Source organism: Halichoeres trimaculatus, unplaced genomic scaffold (genome assembly GCF_033239565.1).
Source record: "Halichoeres trimaculatus isolate MK-OKI-2021-1 unplaced genomic scaffold, fHalTri1.1 fHalTri1_scaffold_12, whole genome shotgun sequence".
In the NCBI taxonomy this organism is placed as follows: domain Eukaryota; kingdom Metazoa; phylum Chordata; class Actinopteri; order Labriformes; family Labridae; genus Halichoeres; species Halichoeres trimaculatus.
The window spans coordinates 30,143,003-30,160,808 of record NW_027437190.1 but is presented as its reverse complement, the minus strand read 5'-3'; the positions used below and the strand labels follow the sequence as shown (position 1 = coordinate 30,160,808).

The 17,806-nt window shown below is 40.2% G+C and overlaps 1 protein-coding gene across 5 annotated transcripts in view; it reads right to left on the bottom strand.

The window, feature by feature from the left end:
- Positions 1-533: 533 nt before the first annotated feature.
- satb1b (SATB homeobox 1b) overlaps positions 534-17,806 on the bottom strand; it is a 76,003-nt gene continuing 58,730 nt past the window's right edge. For 3 of the 5 annotated variants that reach the window (XM_074683443.1, XM_074683444.1, XM_074683442.1), the window contains exons 12-13: positions 7,359-7,565; positions 535-3,240 (exon numbers count right to left, since the gene is read on the bottom strand). In XM_074683443.1, the coding sequence (XP_074539544.1) occupies positions 2,617-3,240; positions 7,359-7,565 (831 nt within the window). In that variant the 3' untranslated portion in view covers positions 535-2,616. Of the gene's footprint in view, positions 3,241-7,358; positions 7,566-17,806 lie in introns of all 5 variants that reach the window. The other 2 variants (XM_074683445.1, XM_074683447.1) reach the window with 1 other exon arrangement.

Genomic DNA, 17,806 nt, shown 5'->3' with positions numbered 1-17,806 from the left:
CCGTAGAGAAACTCCAACCCTTCACACACTCACACACACGCACAGTTCCTCGTAGGGAAAAAGTGGTTGTGGGATCCTTTTGCTTAAAGTCACATATTTTGTATTCCTCAAGTTTTTCTTTGGATGTTTCGCCAAATTATTGAAGTGAAAACTTTTCCTTTCCCACAGAAAATCATTTCATTAATATTCCTGCGACCACCTCCAAGTTTGAGAACCACTGATCGAGGAAAGTATTAGCCATCTGTGTGGAAAACCTTTTTTAATGCTGGAGTAAATATGGCTGATCCTTCTGAAAACAGTGATAATGAGGAGGAGTGTTATAGCAGAGTTCCTGTTGTTTGTTGGTGCCTTCACCTCACTTTGTCAGTGAATAAGTCACATGTAAAGTCAAAATGAGGAAATAATGAAGCTTAATGTATTTTTTTACCTCCTGACACGTGTCGGCGCACCTTGATTCCCCCCGCAGAGCATGTGACACTTCTTTTCTTCCCCTCTGAACACACACAACGTTACACTCTGGCTTTTTATTCATGAAAAAAAGAGCAGAACATCAAGGGAACACCAGCCAACACTGGCTGGCACATATCTCAGGGTGTTAACAGGTGAGGGTAATTTCCTAAAGGTTCAGACACCTGGCCTCACCTGAGGTTCAAAGTGAGGTCAGGACACCTGTGCTGTTTTATATCTGCGAGCTCCCTGCAGGGGGCTTTGCTGTTACAGGTGTTCACACCTTACATTTATTTATTTCAGATTTCACAGGTGCTTCAGATACACTCAGCAGGAAGAGCTCCGGTACAGTCGCTTCAAGAGGAAGAGGCACGACAGAACGTTGATTTGTACGGTGAGCTCTTGCACAAACTTCAAATATATTTACAATAATAAACAATCAATGATTCATAAGATGTGATATTTACAGTTATTACAAATAATGTGTTCAGTGGCTGCAGCTGGATGACTCAGTACTGGAGTTGATCTCTCTCAGCAAAACAATTCACATTGTTTCATCTTTTTTTTTTCTTTTTTTCTTTTTTTTTTTTTGCAGTTCTCTCCCGCTCTGCTGTCAAAAGATCCGGTCAAGTTAATGCCAAGAAATCTGTGGTACAATACAAACAGTTTAATTGTGTAATTAACAATCAATAACCACTTCTAGTTAGAACATTTTTCTGCAGAAAGGAACCGAGAAACACTTATAAAACAGTCAGTCGTAACAAAATAACTGGTGTTCTCATTGAAATAAAAAAAGAAACACTTTTATACAGGATATTTATACAGGAATAGCTTTTTGAATTGGATTGTTAACCAAAGGAAGACACATCGCAGACATCGATTTTCACACAGATTGCATATGTTTTTCTTTCTAAGGTGTTCTATAGGTTAGTCATTTTACCTAAGCTTATTTGCATGATAGTAAAAATTGCATACAACATTAATTGTGAAGCTTGTAGCATGAGTTGGTTGACATACAGCACTTTTTATAGGCAACCTTTAAAGCACATTTCTCCATTTAAAACGTTTAAGACACTTTTTGTTTTTACTGCCCATCGAAATCACATTTATAAATAGAAAACAGAACCGGTGGAATTTTTAAAAAAGCTCTACGTAACATAAAGTTAAAAAAAGAAAAAAAAAAGTAATTACATCAGAAACACTGCATGAACTGCAAATAAATAATGTCGGACAACATAAACATGGTGGAAATTCACATTTCTAACTGTGTGGCAAATTCAGAAAGTTACAGTGACAAAGGTTTGCAAAATAATCTAACGTCGGCAGTGCCGTATAGTACAAGGCATTTGTTGGCATAGTTTCTTTAAGACTGTATTTTTTTACAGTTACAATATAATGTCTATATATATATATATATTTATATCTCCTCCCCAACAAAGAATATGTAAAGACTGAGCTGTTCTCAGAGATTCACCTGGGCCGGGTGATCGCGTTCCAGAGTTTGGAGTGATCCTCAATCACATTATGCGCTTTTTAAAAGAATAACTAATCTGCCAGCAGGCTCCAGACTCGATACCTCATCTTTAAGGCCTTGTCAACCACTTGGTCCTCGATTTCATTTGCTATTTTTTAAAAAATCCAGTTAAACATCACGTACGTAAACACCTATCAAAGTCCTGACAAACTCCAGGGGGACTTTTTTTGTCTTTTTAAATAGAATCAGTAGCTCAAAAAGATAAAGTAAGTCAGTGTAAAACAACAGACATAGAGTGCAGTCAGCAAATATCCACGGCAACATACTTAGAATAATTTTTTGTGCAGATTATTTAAATGGTGCATCAGTCTTTACAGTGAATAATACAAGTTTTACAAAATCCAAAAAGTAGTACTTGAGTCTGAAATGGGCTCTCCAGTGTGTGTGTGTGTGTGTGTGTGTGTGTGTGTGTGTGTGTGTGTGTGAGATCACGCTCTTCACATGGCCTGTCAGTCTGTTACAGATATATATAAACACTCCTCAACAGTCCAGGCGCTGTTCTGATTAAAAACACTTTTCTTTATCTGCGATGTGGTGGTTCTGTGGAGGCCGGAGCGTTACGTCGAGCACAGTCACCAGTCTCAGTGTGTGTGAGTGTGTGTGTGTGTGCGCGCGCATGAAACCTCTCCTGAGTCCTACTCCTTCGCCTCATGCTCTATCTCCGCCTGGGCCTCGGCGCCTTGGCTCAGCTGCTCCTCCAGCTTGATGGAGAAGATGGTGCGGTCGGTCTGCGTGCTGTCGTCCAGCTCCTTCAGCAGCTCGCCGCCCTCCCTGAAGTCCGTCAGCTCCTCCTCGAAGGCCGAGCTGCTGCTGCTGCTGGTGTTGTTGTTGGTGCTCGCTGCAGAGCTGTTGTTGTTGTTGTTGTTGGGCTCTTTGAGCGCCTTGGCTGGGTGATTGACGTAGAAGCGCTGGTTCTGGAAGAACTTGATGATGGTGAGCTTGGGCAGGTCCAGCTGGGCTGACAGGGTGTGGATGGCCTCCTCGTCCGGGTACAGACCCACATCCTGGATGAAGCTCTGCAGGATGCCTAGAGCTTCCAGGGAGATCTTCCCTCCTCCTGTGCGGCTCTTGATGCTGCCTCCGCGGCTGCCCTCATCTTCCGTTTCAGCGGGCGAGGCGGTGGAGGGCTGGCGGGGCGGCAATCGAGGGCCCATGGTGGACTGCTGTTGCTGCAAAGGCTGCTGGGACAAAAGGGGCTGGGAGGGGTGCTGGAGGGACAGGGAGGGCTGGTGCTGCTGCTGAGACTGGGGCGGCTGAGCCTGCGGTGGGAAGAGAAAGGAGACGGGGATGTTATCAGATGTTAACACTTATCGGCGCCTTAATAAGGCCTTTCATTAAAATCAATTGAGTTGTGAGGAAAAATGGGCGCGCTGCGGGGAGAGCAGGCACTTGGTTGAAGGAATTTTCCATGTAATATCTCATTGAATGTAATCAGTTGTGCAGATATGATTTTTTTTTCTCTTTTTTTTGGTGGTGGGAGATTGTGTCTCTCATTGTGGGAGTAGACACTCACACACACACACGGAGTGGAGAGACACAATCAGGCCTACACACAGTGGGAAACTGGCCTCTCTATTATAGCCTCTGCTGCTTATCAGGCTCTATTGCCAGGCGCTGATAAACAAGCTCCCTGTGCACAATTCTGGTGGCGATGGTCTGGCTGATTTGCCGCAGTGTGAGAAAGCTATCGATGGCTTTCACTGGGCCGTCAGAGTCCCGTTAGTGTAAACACATGACACATTACTTGTAAAATGTCTCATTGTGTGGATGGAGAGGGAGTGAGTGGGCAACTCGTGGTCCCCATTGACCCCACAGAATGGGTGCTCTTTTATTTTCATTTCTGAGTCAGACGCTGCAGAATAGGTGTTTCATAATGAAGTTTCGCAAAACAGCACTTTGCAGGGACTCTGTCTGCCAGCTGCATAAATGCACCCAAAGATGTGATTTTACTGTACCAATACACCCAGCTATGATACTTCTGGTTGAGCAAATGTGAGATCATTTGGCTAATGTTTCGTGTTAGTGAAGGAGCAGCGCAAAATATTTTAACTCTAGTTTAATATGAAGAGTGTAAAACTGTCCATTAAATCCGACATTATCAATCCAGCAGCTCAGCTCTGTTTGCACACTAAGTACTCTCAAAATTTCCCTCATTCCATATCTGCTGCTGGAATTTATCTGAATGAGAAATCCTATTATCTTATTTATACATGCAGTAAATGCTACTCTTTGTGAATTACTGGACATGCAACCAAAAGACTAATCAACTGCTCGGCTGTGGCTCAGACTTTTAACTGAATTATTACTGTATTGGACTTTTAACCGTGCCTCAGAGTCTTACAGATCTTTTTTTTTTCCCCTAAAATTCTTTTAAATAACTTCGGGGTACTAACATCTCCAAAAGCAGCTCTCAGTGAAAAGTCAGAACATCTAATTAAAAACAATTCACAAAAACCCCAAAGTGTTGTTTACTCAAAATTCCTGTAAAATTAGCCCAGATTAAATTAATGTCTGAACGTATTTAAATCAAGTTTTTCCGCTGTTTTTGTTTTTGTTTAGAACTTCAGAAAGAGAAAGAAAACAACAGTTGCTGCTTGTTTCTGTGCCCTACATCCATTAACATGGAGTCAAGCTGCAGCGAACAATCATTAACTTTACCAATTTATTCACAGATTATGTTCGGTTCCTAATTTTGTTTGTAAAATTGAAGAAAATAAGAGAAAAGGGTTGAGGAAGTCCACATACTGAAGGTCTTACTTGATGAGGGAAAGAAAGCGGAGGAATTCAAATTTCAGAAAGCACTGATTGATCGTCAGAGCAGTTGCAGATTTTCTTTCGACTCATCAGTTAATGATTGGAGGGAGTCATTTTTCAGCTCTAACAGAAGAAAGAAGATTTGGTCGGTTGCTACAGAACAGGATAAGTCTAAACCAGGGTTTTCTAAGCTTTTCAGCCCACAGCCTGCGATAGGAGTGCGCTAACAGGTGGATCTATGTAAGTAGATAATCAGACCACCTATGTGGACACATTTCTGTGATTTGTTATCCTTTTTCAGTCACTTTGGAGGTCTTCAACAAAGAAATGTGGAAAACTGATCAAACATTTTCTTTTTTTGTGGTTTTATATCAGAATTTAGAATCAGAATCAGAAATACTTTATTGATCCCTGAGGAACAATTTCATATCAGTTTCATCTTATCCAAGATGCATAAAGAGACAGTGACATGAGGAGGACAGTGTGTTTGTTATATCAAATTTCACCGCTGTTCTTGTTCATATTTTCACAATAAGAGATGAAATATCCAATTGTACCATGCCCACTTTGAGTTGAGTTGTTTACTGCTGAACAAATGGAAATCACTAACTTTCTCTCACTACTAGACACTGATTATTTTTACAGAGCCTCTTTTCTAAAACTTGAAAAACTCAAATCTACTCTCAGGGGAAATTCTGACGACTTCTTTTAATAAATTGAATCAATTTGTGTCATTCATTAGAAAACTACAGGCCCTACCAGACTGAGAGGTGCCAAACTTTTTATCTTTCCTCTTCCATCTCATCATCTATCCATGTATTATAAATATATCGAGGAAAGCGTTTCTGTTAAAGGATGCTGTACAATTTTGTATATGAAACTTTGCACATGTAGGCACTTTTGTCTTTGTCTCCTGCCAAACAACAGGAGTTTTATTCCACCAGTCTCATTTGTATTATGGATGCACAAAATATCGGTACCAATATCGGCATCGAACAATATTTACTCATTAGCTGCCGGCATTTTCAGAGCATCTTGAACGATCTTTCAAGACACAAATTATCTTGTTTTCTATGACTATGTAAACACCAAAACTACCTTAAAAGAGTGGACTCTCTTCTTTTATGTTTCTCTTTCTGTTTTTGATCCAAAAAACAGACAAAATGCACTTTTTTTCCCTTTGGTCCTCTCCATGGTCGTCTTTTCTCACAACTAAGCTGCCTTTTCTCTCTAAACTACCTGAACACATCATCTCAGAATTTTTTTAACTTTCCATTATTGATATCGGTAAATATCAGTTATCGGCCATAACAACAAAATTAATCTCAGACATTGGTATCTGCCAAAATTTTCACATCAGTGCATCCCTACTTTGTAGTCTTCTCTACATTACACAGGGAAAAAACAACACAATGAGTGATGGTACACAGTTTTTGATTCTGCAAAGCATTTTGCAACCTGTCATCCTTTTGCACTACAAATGCTCAAACCTAAGCTAAAGTTTTTGTCTTAAAAGCAGAAGCATATTTCCAGATGCTACAATAGAAAAAAACGAGGCCACGATTTCTTAATCAAGGTCAAATATCTCCCATAATAGGAATAAAGTCTAATTCAAGGAATTTAACAAATTAAATTCATTAAATCATTAAATCAAGTCTGCTGAAGTATTTTGGACCAAAATGAAGACAAATGTATTTCTGGGATTTGACCTTTTTGATGATTCTTGATCAGCCAGTGGGGCAGAAACGACTGAATTAATACTTCTGTTTGCAAGTTTGCAGTTCTGATTTGTTATCTATGTTGTTTGATTGTCCGATATGTTTTTTAAGACACGTTCCTATCTGTTTTTTTTTTTTAATGGAGGGGACAGGAAAGTGGATGGGGGAACACTGTAAAAACTGAAATCTTATCAAGTGTTTTTGTCTTATTTTCAGTAGAAAATTCCCTTTTAGACTCAATATGAGCCAAATTCACATGACCAATCCAGAAAAATGTCTTGTTTAAAGTTATTTAAGGACAAAAATGAGGTCTGAATTGCTCGTAACCAGTAAAAAAAATCTGCCAATGGAACAAGAGAAAAGTTACTTGTATTAAGACATTGTTCTAGTCTCAAGGAAATTTTCAAGCATTTTTTTTCTTGTTCCATTGGCAGATTTTTTTACTGGTTACAAGCGATTCAAACCTCATTTTTGTACTCTGATAACTTGAAACAAGACATTTTCCTGGATTGAGAAGTTGAAAGTGGCTCATATCGAGTATAATAACATAATTTTTACTTAAAAAGACAAAAACGCTTGATAAGATTTCAGTTTTTTGCAGTGAAGAAACAAGGTGGGAGTGGGGAGGGAAAGAGGCCTCAGGTTGGATCCACTCAGGACTTGGAGCAGAAAATGTGTTCAGTCTAATACAAACACCCACACACACTCCAATATCACTGAGCTACACCAACCAGGTGTGGACCTCTGTTTCTCACCATTACAAAGAATGAAAACAGATTATTAAAAATGTTGTGTTCCTTTTAGTTTCTGAAATCTTTATCTTTTCGTTTGAAGAGCTACAGCTACACATGTGGGCTCAAAGTTTGTTTAAAACCCCGCTCAGTGACTCAGTCTGGACCCCTCACCTGTAGCTGGTCCGCAGTGATGTGCATTAAGTGAGTTGGCCTTTCGTTGTGGTGCTGCTGCCCGGCACTGCTCTCCTGCTCGTAGATGGCGTCACGTTCGCCCTGGGAGAGGCTCAGGAAGCGGCGGATCATGGATAGGTTTTCCCAGAGCGTCCGGTTCTCTGGAGAGGGGTCCTCCTTCCAGCGCAGCAGCTCGCAGAGCCAGCCCTGAGGGGAGGATTAGAGAGGAGGAGAGGGAAGGTCAGAGGAGAGGGTTTTTACAGTCAAATAAAGCAAAAAATAACCGTTTATTCTGGACTGCTGTGAGCTGGGGGTGAAGCTTATTTTAGGTCCAAGAGACAGCAGAACATGAAAAACCAGATGTGCTCTCCTCTTCCAGCAAAGCTATCTGAATGATCCAGCATTAAAAAAGAAACAGAAACACTACAACAAAGTCAGTAAGATGAAAAAGACGGATGGATCATTTCAGTTTGATTCATCAAAAAAAGAGAAATCATCCTCCAGGTCTGACTCCATAAACATTCAGACACAAACAGTTGATTGTTTCACTGCTCCTGCACCTGCACTGAGTTTATTTTTTCTGTCAGAGCTGAAGATGAAGATGTGAATTAGCCAAGGTCATGGAACACAGCACGGAGAAACAATTTAACGTGACAAAGAATCACACACTGGCATACTGAGCAGCACCCTTGGGAGGCAGCGGGTGACTCTCATGTTTGAGGCACTCCAGCAGAGGGCCATGAAAGACAGAGCTGAGGAAGAGTGCGGGACATTTACAATCAGAAATGTTTTATTTGATCAATAAAACAGGGCTGCAGCGAGCGTGGCCTTCATGACCAAAAGATTCAACAGGGTGCATTAATTCAGCCGTAACGGACTCTTTTATGGATTAGCTGCAGAGATGAACAAAATCTGATATGAGCAAAGTTAAGGTTTGTTCATGGAGATCCTTCCAGAAGCTGATAGATACAGACTTTGAAAAACTGAAGATCCAAAGAAAAGTGTGATAAAACACATCAAACTGTTTTTTTTTTGTCGACTCATTTTTGATACCAAAACATTGAAATTTTCTTTTATACTTCCAACTTTCTGCTCATTAAAACACGTAAACATAACAGAACTCCTGCCTTTGCATTACATATTGTGATAAAATAAAACAATTTGAGTAGAGTTGCTGGACTCAAGTGGCTTAAAAATGTTTGTAAAATCCAAACTGTATCTCTTTGAAGCTACTGTTGATAGCTAAAGGATGTGGGAACAACAATAAGAAAAACATTAAAGAGGAAAAAGATTTATGGATGAACAAACAGCTAAATTATATCAAAATAAAATAAAAGAAGCGCGAGGAAAGAAAAAACAAAAACTTTGATTTTTAAGGAGGCTTTTGACGAGACAAAGTTGAGTATTACAAGATTCCACTTCCAGCTTTTGGAAAGATCATTTTGATTTGAACAATTTTGTTAAACTTTATCTATAAGGAAGAAGCAGAAGTGTGCCCAAACTTTTTTCAGAGGGGCCACATTTTTTGTTAAAATGACCACAGGCTGTAAATTAACCATAAAGTGACCTATGATTGCTCTTTTTGGGAACTATTTTAGCGCCAAACCAAGCAGCAACCTCCGGTCTAAGAAAATGAGACAATGTGGAAGTGCTAAATTCTGCTGTTTCTGGAGTGTCCACTTGAGGCTGGCTCCGAAAGTACCAGAAGTCACATACACAACAAGCCCAAAAGCTGCTTTTAAAGCAGAAATTAACCTATTTACAGCCCAGTCTTAAAAAACGTCTCCTGTCTGAGTCGCTAATTTTACTGTCAGCACACACCGTACAGGGTGAATTTTTTTCTAACTGGGCCATTCAGAGGATATTAAGAGGCTGTGAAGACTTTGCCACTACCAATATGACCCCGATAGCCGATCTGCTTCATTTACCATTTCAGAAACAGACTACGTCCATGTTTTAAACAGTCTATGAGTCAAACATCCTTGTTCCATCATCACAGACTGATGAAATCAAACCTCACCTGTCCCTCAGGTGAGGTTTGATACCAGATGATCAGTGGTCAGCTTTCTGTAGTGTTTTGTGCTGCAGTATATCGGTATCATCAGAATCGGCTGATGTTTATCTTTTTTTTTAACATACTGGTATCGATCGATATGTAAAAAAAACATGTCGGTAAATTGGTATCGGCCAATAAGTTATTGGTATCAGCCAATATTTGCTCATTGTCTGCCAGCTATTTACAGAGCATTTTGAATTACCTCTTTCAAGACCCAAATAATACTGTTTTCTCTGAATATGTAAACACCAAAACTACCTAAGAAGAGCGGACTCTCTTCTTTTATGTCTCTCTTCCTAGTTTTGATCGAAAAAACAGACAAAACATACATTTTTTTGATCACGCTCCATCCTTTGATCCTTTCTCACGATTGTGTCACTCTTTCTGTCTAAACCACCTTGACACATGATCTCAGATTGTTTTTAAAAAAAAATCATTATAGATATCGGTAAATATTGGTAAATATCAGTTATTGGTCATAACAACAATATTAATATCAGATATCAGTATCAGCCAAAATTTTCATATAGTGCAACCCTACTTGATAGAAAAAGTAAATAAATACAAATTTTAGAATATGATTCATTTCACTGTTATTGTTTTTCCTGAGGTCAGGATCAAGGTATTGGGGAAATACTTCAGCTGTAAAACTTTTGGAAATACTCGAGCAGATGGAAAGAAAGGAGGAACTCCTCGCTGACTGTGACTGAAATGTGTGTTTGTGTTTTCTCATCGCGCTCAGTGACAAACTGAGGACCTCACACACAGACGGGCTCTGCAGGGGTTGAGTGACGTGGTCTCTCGGGCTCAGAGATGACGACCTAAACCTCAGCAGGCCTGTGTGTGACTGAGGGAGTGTGTGTGTGAGAGAGTGAGTAAGAGAAAAGGGACATGACGGAGTGAAGTGTGTGTGTGTGTGGGTGAAGGGACAGGAGTGGATGAAGACGGAAGGACAGAGAGAGTGAGACCAGTGAGGAGGAAACACAGCGAGGTGTGTGTGAGAGTGTGTGTGTGTGTGTGTGTGTTACGGAGGGCTACTCTTTCAGCCGGGTAGTCTGTCCTGGCAGCGTGACAGAGCAGCGCTGTAATCTCCCGGCCAGTGCGCGGCAGCACCTTTCATTTCCACAGGATTACACCGCGCTGCTGGTCCGCACACAGACACACACACATGCACACACACGGAGGGCAGAGCCACGCCGCCACACTGCATGCAAGAGATAACTCAGCAGTTTGGTTGTCCCCTGTTCCAACTCCTCCCATAAGCCACATCAAACCCAGGAGGGGTTTTGGAGGAAGCCGAGAGGGGGAGAAAAAGAGGGAGGGAGACATAAAGAGGGAGGAAAGGGGGAGAGGGGGAGGCCATAAAGCCTGCGTGCCCACCTTGTTCCTTTGCCACGTTTATTGTTGCGTTTTTAATTTGCATGCAGAGGGATTTGGACGGCGCTCCAGTTGGGCTGTCTGTGGTTTCAGCTGATTCGGTGGTGAGGGAGAACACACACACACACACACACACCAGAAAACAAAAAACGCACAAACACACGCACACAAACCACCACACACCATCTTGTCAAAGCCAGAGAAACAGTACCCCGGCCCAACGATGGAGTAATCCAACTCAAACACTCCCCAAACCAGCAGGATTAAACCCAAAGTAGCAGAGCCAATCAAACAAAAGCACGACGTGAACTCCATTTCAATGCCAGGAAGTCCATTTGATGAAATAAAGTACAGAGAGTTTATTAGTTCACAAGTGGGAATGTTCGTTTGTGTGGCTGTTTCACTTTGCCGCCTTCGCTTTCGACAATGAGCTTTTAGAGAAGAACTACGAAAAGAAGAAGCGAACATTTTGCGTGTGTGTGAGTGTGTGTGTGTGTGTGTGATGCACGTCAAACAGCAGTTAGCTCTGCTCCCGGCCAGCTCTGTGGCCAGTGGACAGTCAGCATTTTCCGTGGCAGTTTCAAGAGCTCTGTTTGTGTTTGTCTAATTGCATTGCTTCCACAGGCCAGGCAGAGGCAGCGGGATAAAGGGAGGAGAGGGGGGAAGAGATGGAGACAAACACAGAGAGAAAGAGTGAGAGAAGTTGGCTATTTGACTCCTTTTAAAACTTTAGAGGAAAAAAAAAAACGAGCAATCTAGAGCAGCATGGAATTAATTCTGATGCAAAACTTACTTATCTATCAACATCCTTTAGTAAGAATTACTTAATCAACGAGGTAATACGTTCAACCTTCCCGTTCAACATTACCATACTGCTGCAAATCTGTTTTTCCCTCTTTATTGTTTAATGTAATTTGTTGAGCCTCTCCACCGCAGCTGACAAGCACCAACTGCTCTTGATTGGATCATGGAACTTGCTGCCCCTGCCGCTAAAGTGCTCCAACACGGAGCAGAAAACAAAAATCTAGGGCTCTTCAATGCAGTGTACTCTGTGTTGTGTTGAAGATCATTAAGGGCTCTCTATAAATAAATAGAACAGGTAGTGCAGAGCGGTGTGGTGCGGTGCAGGCCTGGTGGTGGGCCAAACACAGAATACAGTACAATACACGCACTGTGTGTCACGACTGCTCGTGTTCTCACAAGAGAGGAAAGAAAGGAGGGCTCACACACATCGCTCCTGCATCCTGCAAAGAAAACACCTGGGTGGATCAGTGTCTCACTGACCCCTTTGTTAAATACAGCTCCTCCAAGTTTATTTTGTAGATAATTTGCTGTCTAAGGCACTTGATTGTATCAACATGGCTCTGCTCTAAATTTTATTTCAAAATAAAAGTCTCCTCTGACACAGTTTAATCATCAGATTGTTTTATGATTTCTTTGTTCTAACAGGAAAAAAACTGAATTTATTTCAGTAAGCAGATTAAATTAAATGCAATAAATGCAAACAAAAAAATGTCCTGATGTAAACATCTGTCGTCACAGGAATCTTTCAAAATAAGACTTAACCTTAAACAGATGGATTTAAAAAATTTTACACTGAAAAAATTAAAACTTACCAAGTGTTTGATTTTATTTTTTAGTAAAAAAATGTCTGACCAGTCCAAAGGTGTCTTATTCCAAGTTACTTAAAGACAAGAAGAGGTCAGAATTGCATCTGTCGTCACAGGAATCTTTCAAAATAAGACTTAATCTTAAACAGATGGATCTAAAAAATATAACACAGCAAAAAATGAAATCTTACCAAGTGATTTTGTCTTATTTTCAGTAAAAAAAATTCTTACCAGTCCAGAAAAGTGTCTTATTCCAAGTTACTTAAAGACAAAAAGAGGTCAGAATTGCATCTGTTGTCACAGGAATGTTTCAAAACAAGACGTAATGTTAAACAGATGGATCTTAAAAAAAATATATATCACGCTGCAAAAATGAAATCTTAAGTGTTTTTGTCTTATTTTCAGTAAAAAAATGTCTGACCAGTCCAGAAAAGTGTCTTATTCCAAGCTACTCAAAGACACAAAGAGGTCAGAATTGCATCTGTCATCACAGGAATCTTTCAAAATAAGACGTAATCTTGAACAAATGAATCTAAAAAAATATTACGTAGCACAAAATAAAATCTTACCAAGCGATTTTATATTATTGTCAGTAAAAAAATGTCTTACCAGTCCAGACAAGTGTCTTATTTCAAGCTATTTAAAGACAAATTTGAGGTCTGAATCGCTTATAATGAGTAAAATAAATCTACCAGTGTGCTAAGACATTATTCCAATATTTACAAGCACATTTTTCTGACTCCACTGGCAGTTTTTTTTTACTTGTTGCAAGCAATTCAGACCTCATTTTGTCTTTAAAAACTTGAAATAAGACATTTTCTGGACAAGTCAAGTGAATGTGGCTCATACTACGTCTAAAAAGACATCTTTAGCTGAAATAAGACAAAAAAAACTTGGTAAGATTTCACTTTTTTTGCAGTGTAAAAAAGCTTTGATCATTATTTTTCTTTTTAGTTTTGAAAAGTGAAATTAACAATAAAAGTAATAGAAGCAATGAAAGAAAATAAATCAGACTGGCTGATGTTTTATTTTTTACGCTAGCTGAGTTAACTTCTTGTCTTTAAGGTCAAACTTGCAGCACAGAAAAATAAAGACTCTAAAACTCCTGTTTTTATTGTGCTCCTGCTGTCAGTGCACACACCTGGTTGAAATATCTCTGAAATACCACGGTTGAGAGTTTCTGCAGATCACGTGCAGTCTTCCTTAAATCTGAGTGTCATAAATATCCTATTCCCTCTGCATTCCAAGATATTTCAACCAAACAGCGATAACCTTTACTGCTGAACTGCTGAGTTAAATTCAGCGCATTTTCCCAGCCCACCTTAAAAACACTTCTTTTGTGCTAAATTCGATATCTCTCAGTTAAGCTCACAGATGCTGCAAACAGGTTCATCGAAGCAATAAATACGACAGGCATAGGATTATCTTGCTGTGTTGGCACACACCTGCGACAATATTGCACAATAATCCGCTGCCTCCAGGTCATCATTTCTTAATTATTAATTAGTTTCAGACAACAGGGCTGGCAATCAAGAACCAACAGCCTTTTCTTGTTTTACAACAGGCGCAGATCTGACCGCAGGCTCATGGGGCTCTGGGGTCATAAGGTGCCAAATTAAAAGGGTAATAAACTCTTCAGCAGGCTATTGTATAACCTCGGTATAAATAGCAACTGGGTGTTGTGATAAAAATATTTCCCTCTCGACACAATAGTTGAATTCATGCGCGAGATTCATCCAGCTATGCAGTGTGGTATACTGTGTCTGTGAGTGCTGCAGTCACAAGCTGCCAATAAGAGCATAGGCCTGCTCTGTCAGGGAACAGCATGGTATTCACTGCCCAAAACACCCAGCTGTTCACCCTTACACCACCAAACTACTGCTGCAAACACCCCCAACATGGAGGCGCAGAGGTACGTAAATCAACAACTGGCTGTGCCCTGAGATGGACTCAAAAACAGACAGACAGACAAGCTGAGGTCTGTCCCACGGCCTGGCCAACACCTTCCCTCTAATCTCATTTGCTTGTTATCAGCCCCATCAGGCTGACCTCGGCCACGGCAAAAATAAATTAATAAAATAAGCCAACAGATGTCCATCAATTTGCCATTCCAGTTTTTTCCCTCATCCCTTCCTCGGATTACTGTCTGAACTAAAAAAAAAAAAAAAGGGCCTCAGTTTCAACCGCAGAGACAGAATATGTGAGTATATTGAGAACCATTTGGATTCAGACCATTTGGACACAAAAGGCCAAGATGACACATCAAAAAATGAGAGAGGGAAAAAAAAATCTCAGATGGAGAAATGATTGTGGCTATTGTTGTGGCGGGCTGTTTCGGAGGCAACCAGACAAACCTCTTCTGTGTCTGAACAAGGGAGGGAGCGAAAAGTGAAGGAAGACAATGCATTATTGTCTTTCCTCCTCCTTGAACCTGGCGGAGGCCCAGCACTGGCAGACAGCACTATGCAGATAAATGCAGCCGATAACGTGTTCCTCCTCCCCGAGCACGCCAAACTGGCGGCTGCACGTGCGCGTTCGCTCCCGCGTGGTATCGTGTGCTGTGTTGTAAAAACATTAGCCGTGGTAGACGCCCATCTGCTGACGACAGAGGAGTGTGGAAACCATCCGGATGCTTGGGCATATGCGAACCTCCCGCAACAATAAGCAATAATTGAGAGCACAATTCAAGGCGAGGAGGGTGAAAGTCTTCATGCACAGATAAAACCACTCTGAGTGACTGTACAAATAACCTTCAGCGAGAAGAATCGGGTGACGGACGTGCGGTCAACGGCCTTATTTGAACTCTGACATGTCGGAAACACAGCGATGATGAGCCAAAACTACAGAGAAAAACACGCTATCCTCACAAAGTCCCGTTTGTTTCTCCATTAGCGTCTTCATTTAATTTCTTTCTTAACATCCACAGTCACTGGAAGTCATTTAATCAACATGTTGGGCAGCTTCCTTTACTCACTGTTTCTACCAGGATGAAACAAGCTCTGGTGTGAACTAAGAACAAAGTAAAGAGATTATTTTGGTGCCATCAGATAAAATATTTAATGAAGGAACACGTGTTAATCTGAATGTATGCTCCTCTGTGGAGGTGTTATGCTGGTTTCATCTTAAAAGCTCGAAGCAAAGGAAATAATTTACGTTTCATGCTAGGATTTTAACCCTTTGATTATCGTAGCCCCTCTGCAACTCTGCATGAATAACGTCGGTAATGTTGTGTTTTCATTATATACCCAGAGTAATCATGTTTTTATTCCTTTATTTGCTGTGTGATAGGGAGATGATCACTGTGAGGGCAAGGTTTACACAGAAATGACTGCTAGCAAGATCTTAGCATGCTAATGTGTCTTGCAAAAGGAGAGGCAAAGATTACTGACGTGTGCATTCATTATGTAGCTAAAGTAATCGTGTTTGCGCTCTTTTATTCACTCGGATCGCAGTGAGAAGGTTCCTGTTGGAAATGGCTTAGCTAGAAAATGCTAAATTATCAAGCGTTGCTGAAAAATACTGAGCCTTTTTCTAAAATGTTGGATTCATAATGTGAGCGTTACAGTTTCTAAAGCCTGGGGCGAAGAAAACCCTCCTCACACGGGTTTAACATTTGCATCGACGATGAACTCAAGACACTCTTCACTTGAAATGGAAACGTCAAACAATGTGTCATGCTGAAGAAATAGTCGAACACTAATAGGTCTGAAGTCTTTGTGCATGATTTAGAGACAGGAGCATGCTAGCTGCAGGTATACAGAAAAAAAACCTGACCTAAGATCAAGCTAACGCCAGCTACAGCTCAGATTTTATCCGCTGGTTGATTCTGGATCTTACTGAAGAAGACAAACTTTTCATGCACTGAAGAATCCTCAAATCCTGAAAGGTTTTTGTCACAGTCAGGAACTGAAATTCAGACCCAGATCCTGTTCTTGATACCCAACCCAATCTGTAATGCAGTGCTGCCTGAAGACTGGTTTTCAGCCTTGTTTCTTTTGCACAGAGACTTCTCCAAATTCTCTAAATTGTTTAATGATATTATGTACTGTAGTTGATGAAATCCCCTACTTGTTTGCAATTTCAGGCTGAGAATAGTCCTGAAATAGTTAAAGAGTTGGCTCAGAAAGTCTCTCACTTGGTGGTGAACTTTTCTCTGTCTTTACTTCTAAGCTCCTCAGCCTCTCTGGAGTGTCCTTTTTTAACAATGTTGTTACTAACCTGCTGCAAATCAATTGAATAAGTTAAAGGAATCTTCCTCAAATTTTAGGTGTTCTTTTTTTGTTTTTAGCATGACACAACTTTTCAGTGATTTTTTGTCCCCGGCCAAACTGTTTGGTAAGTGTCACACTGAAATTTTCCGGTGTTAACATTTGATTTGTTGTCACTCTATTTTCGATGTCTGAAGCCCTTTGCACATCAGATGTGTATTTTTTGTGCAAATATTTTGCACGTTCGTTTTCTTTTTTGAACCGACTGTTTTTCAATGCAAGCTTTCACACCATCAACATTATTTCACTGACAGTGCAGCTTTTATTTTTTCGGACCAAGGTTGGGATTTCCAAAGTTTCTCTGGCGACGAGTCCACATCTGACCAATCAAAACGCTCGTAGTTGACACAAAACATTCAACACTGCGGACTACTTGATTGTGTTAGTGTCCCAGCACCCAGTTCTTTACGACAAAAGACATAAAACTACAAAGACAACGATTATAAAGACAACATTTGGAGGAGAATAGCTGTTGAGGTTAAAAATGACAGCTCCAAATTTTTGGCAATTTCATGCCATTGGTGTGGAAAGACCTTGAGACTTTGAGCACTTCTAAGTTACACTGCAAAAAACTGAAATCTTATCAAGTGTTTTTGTTTTATTTTCAGTAAAAAATGTCTTACTACACTTAATATGAGCAACATTCACCTGACCAGTCCAGAAAAATGTCTCGTCTCAAGTTATTTAAAGACAATATGAGGTCTGAATTGCTCGTAACAAGTGCAAAAAATCTGCCAATGGAACAAGAGAAATGTTACTTATAGTAAGACATTATTCTAGCTTTAAGCAAATTTTCAAGCAAATTTTTCTTGTTTCATTGGCAGATTTTTTTTACTTCTTACAAGCAATTCAGACCTCATTTTTGTGTTTTGTCTGGACTGATAGGTTGAATGTGGCTCATATTGAGTATAATAAGACAATTTTTACTTAAAACAAGACAAACACACTTGGTAAGATTTCATTTTTTATAGTGTGCACCCTTTTCTGAATCCAGGAAGCCCTCTTTCCACCAATTCTTAAAAAATACATGGTTTAAATGATTTTCAAACCGTCAAAATCTGTTTTTATTAACTTTATATTTCATAATGAAATGTTGATTCTTGGGGAGTATTTATTTGCAACAGCTGACTGAAGGGG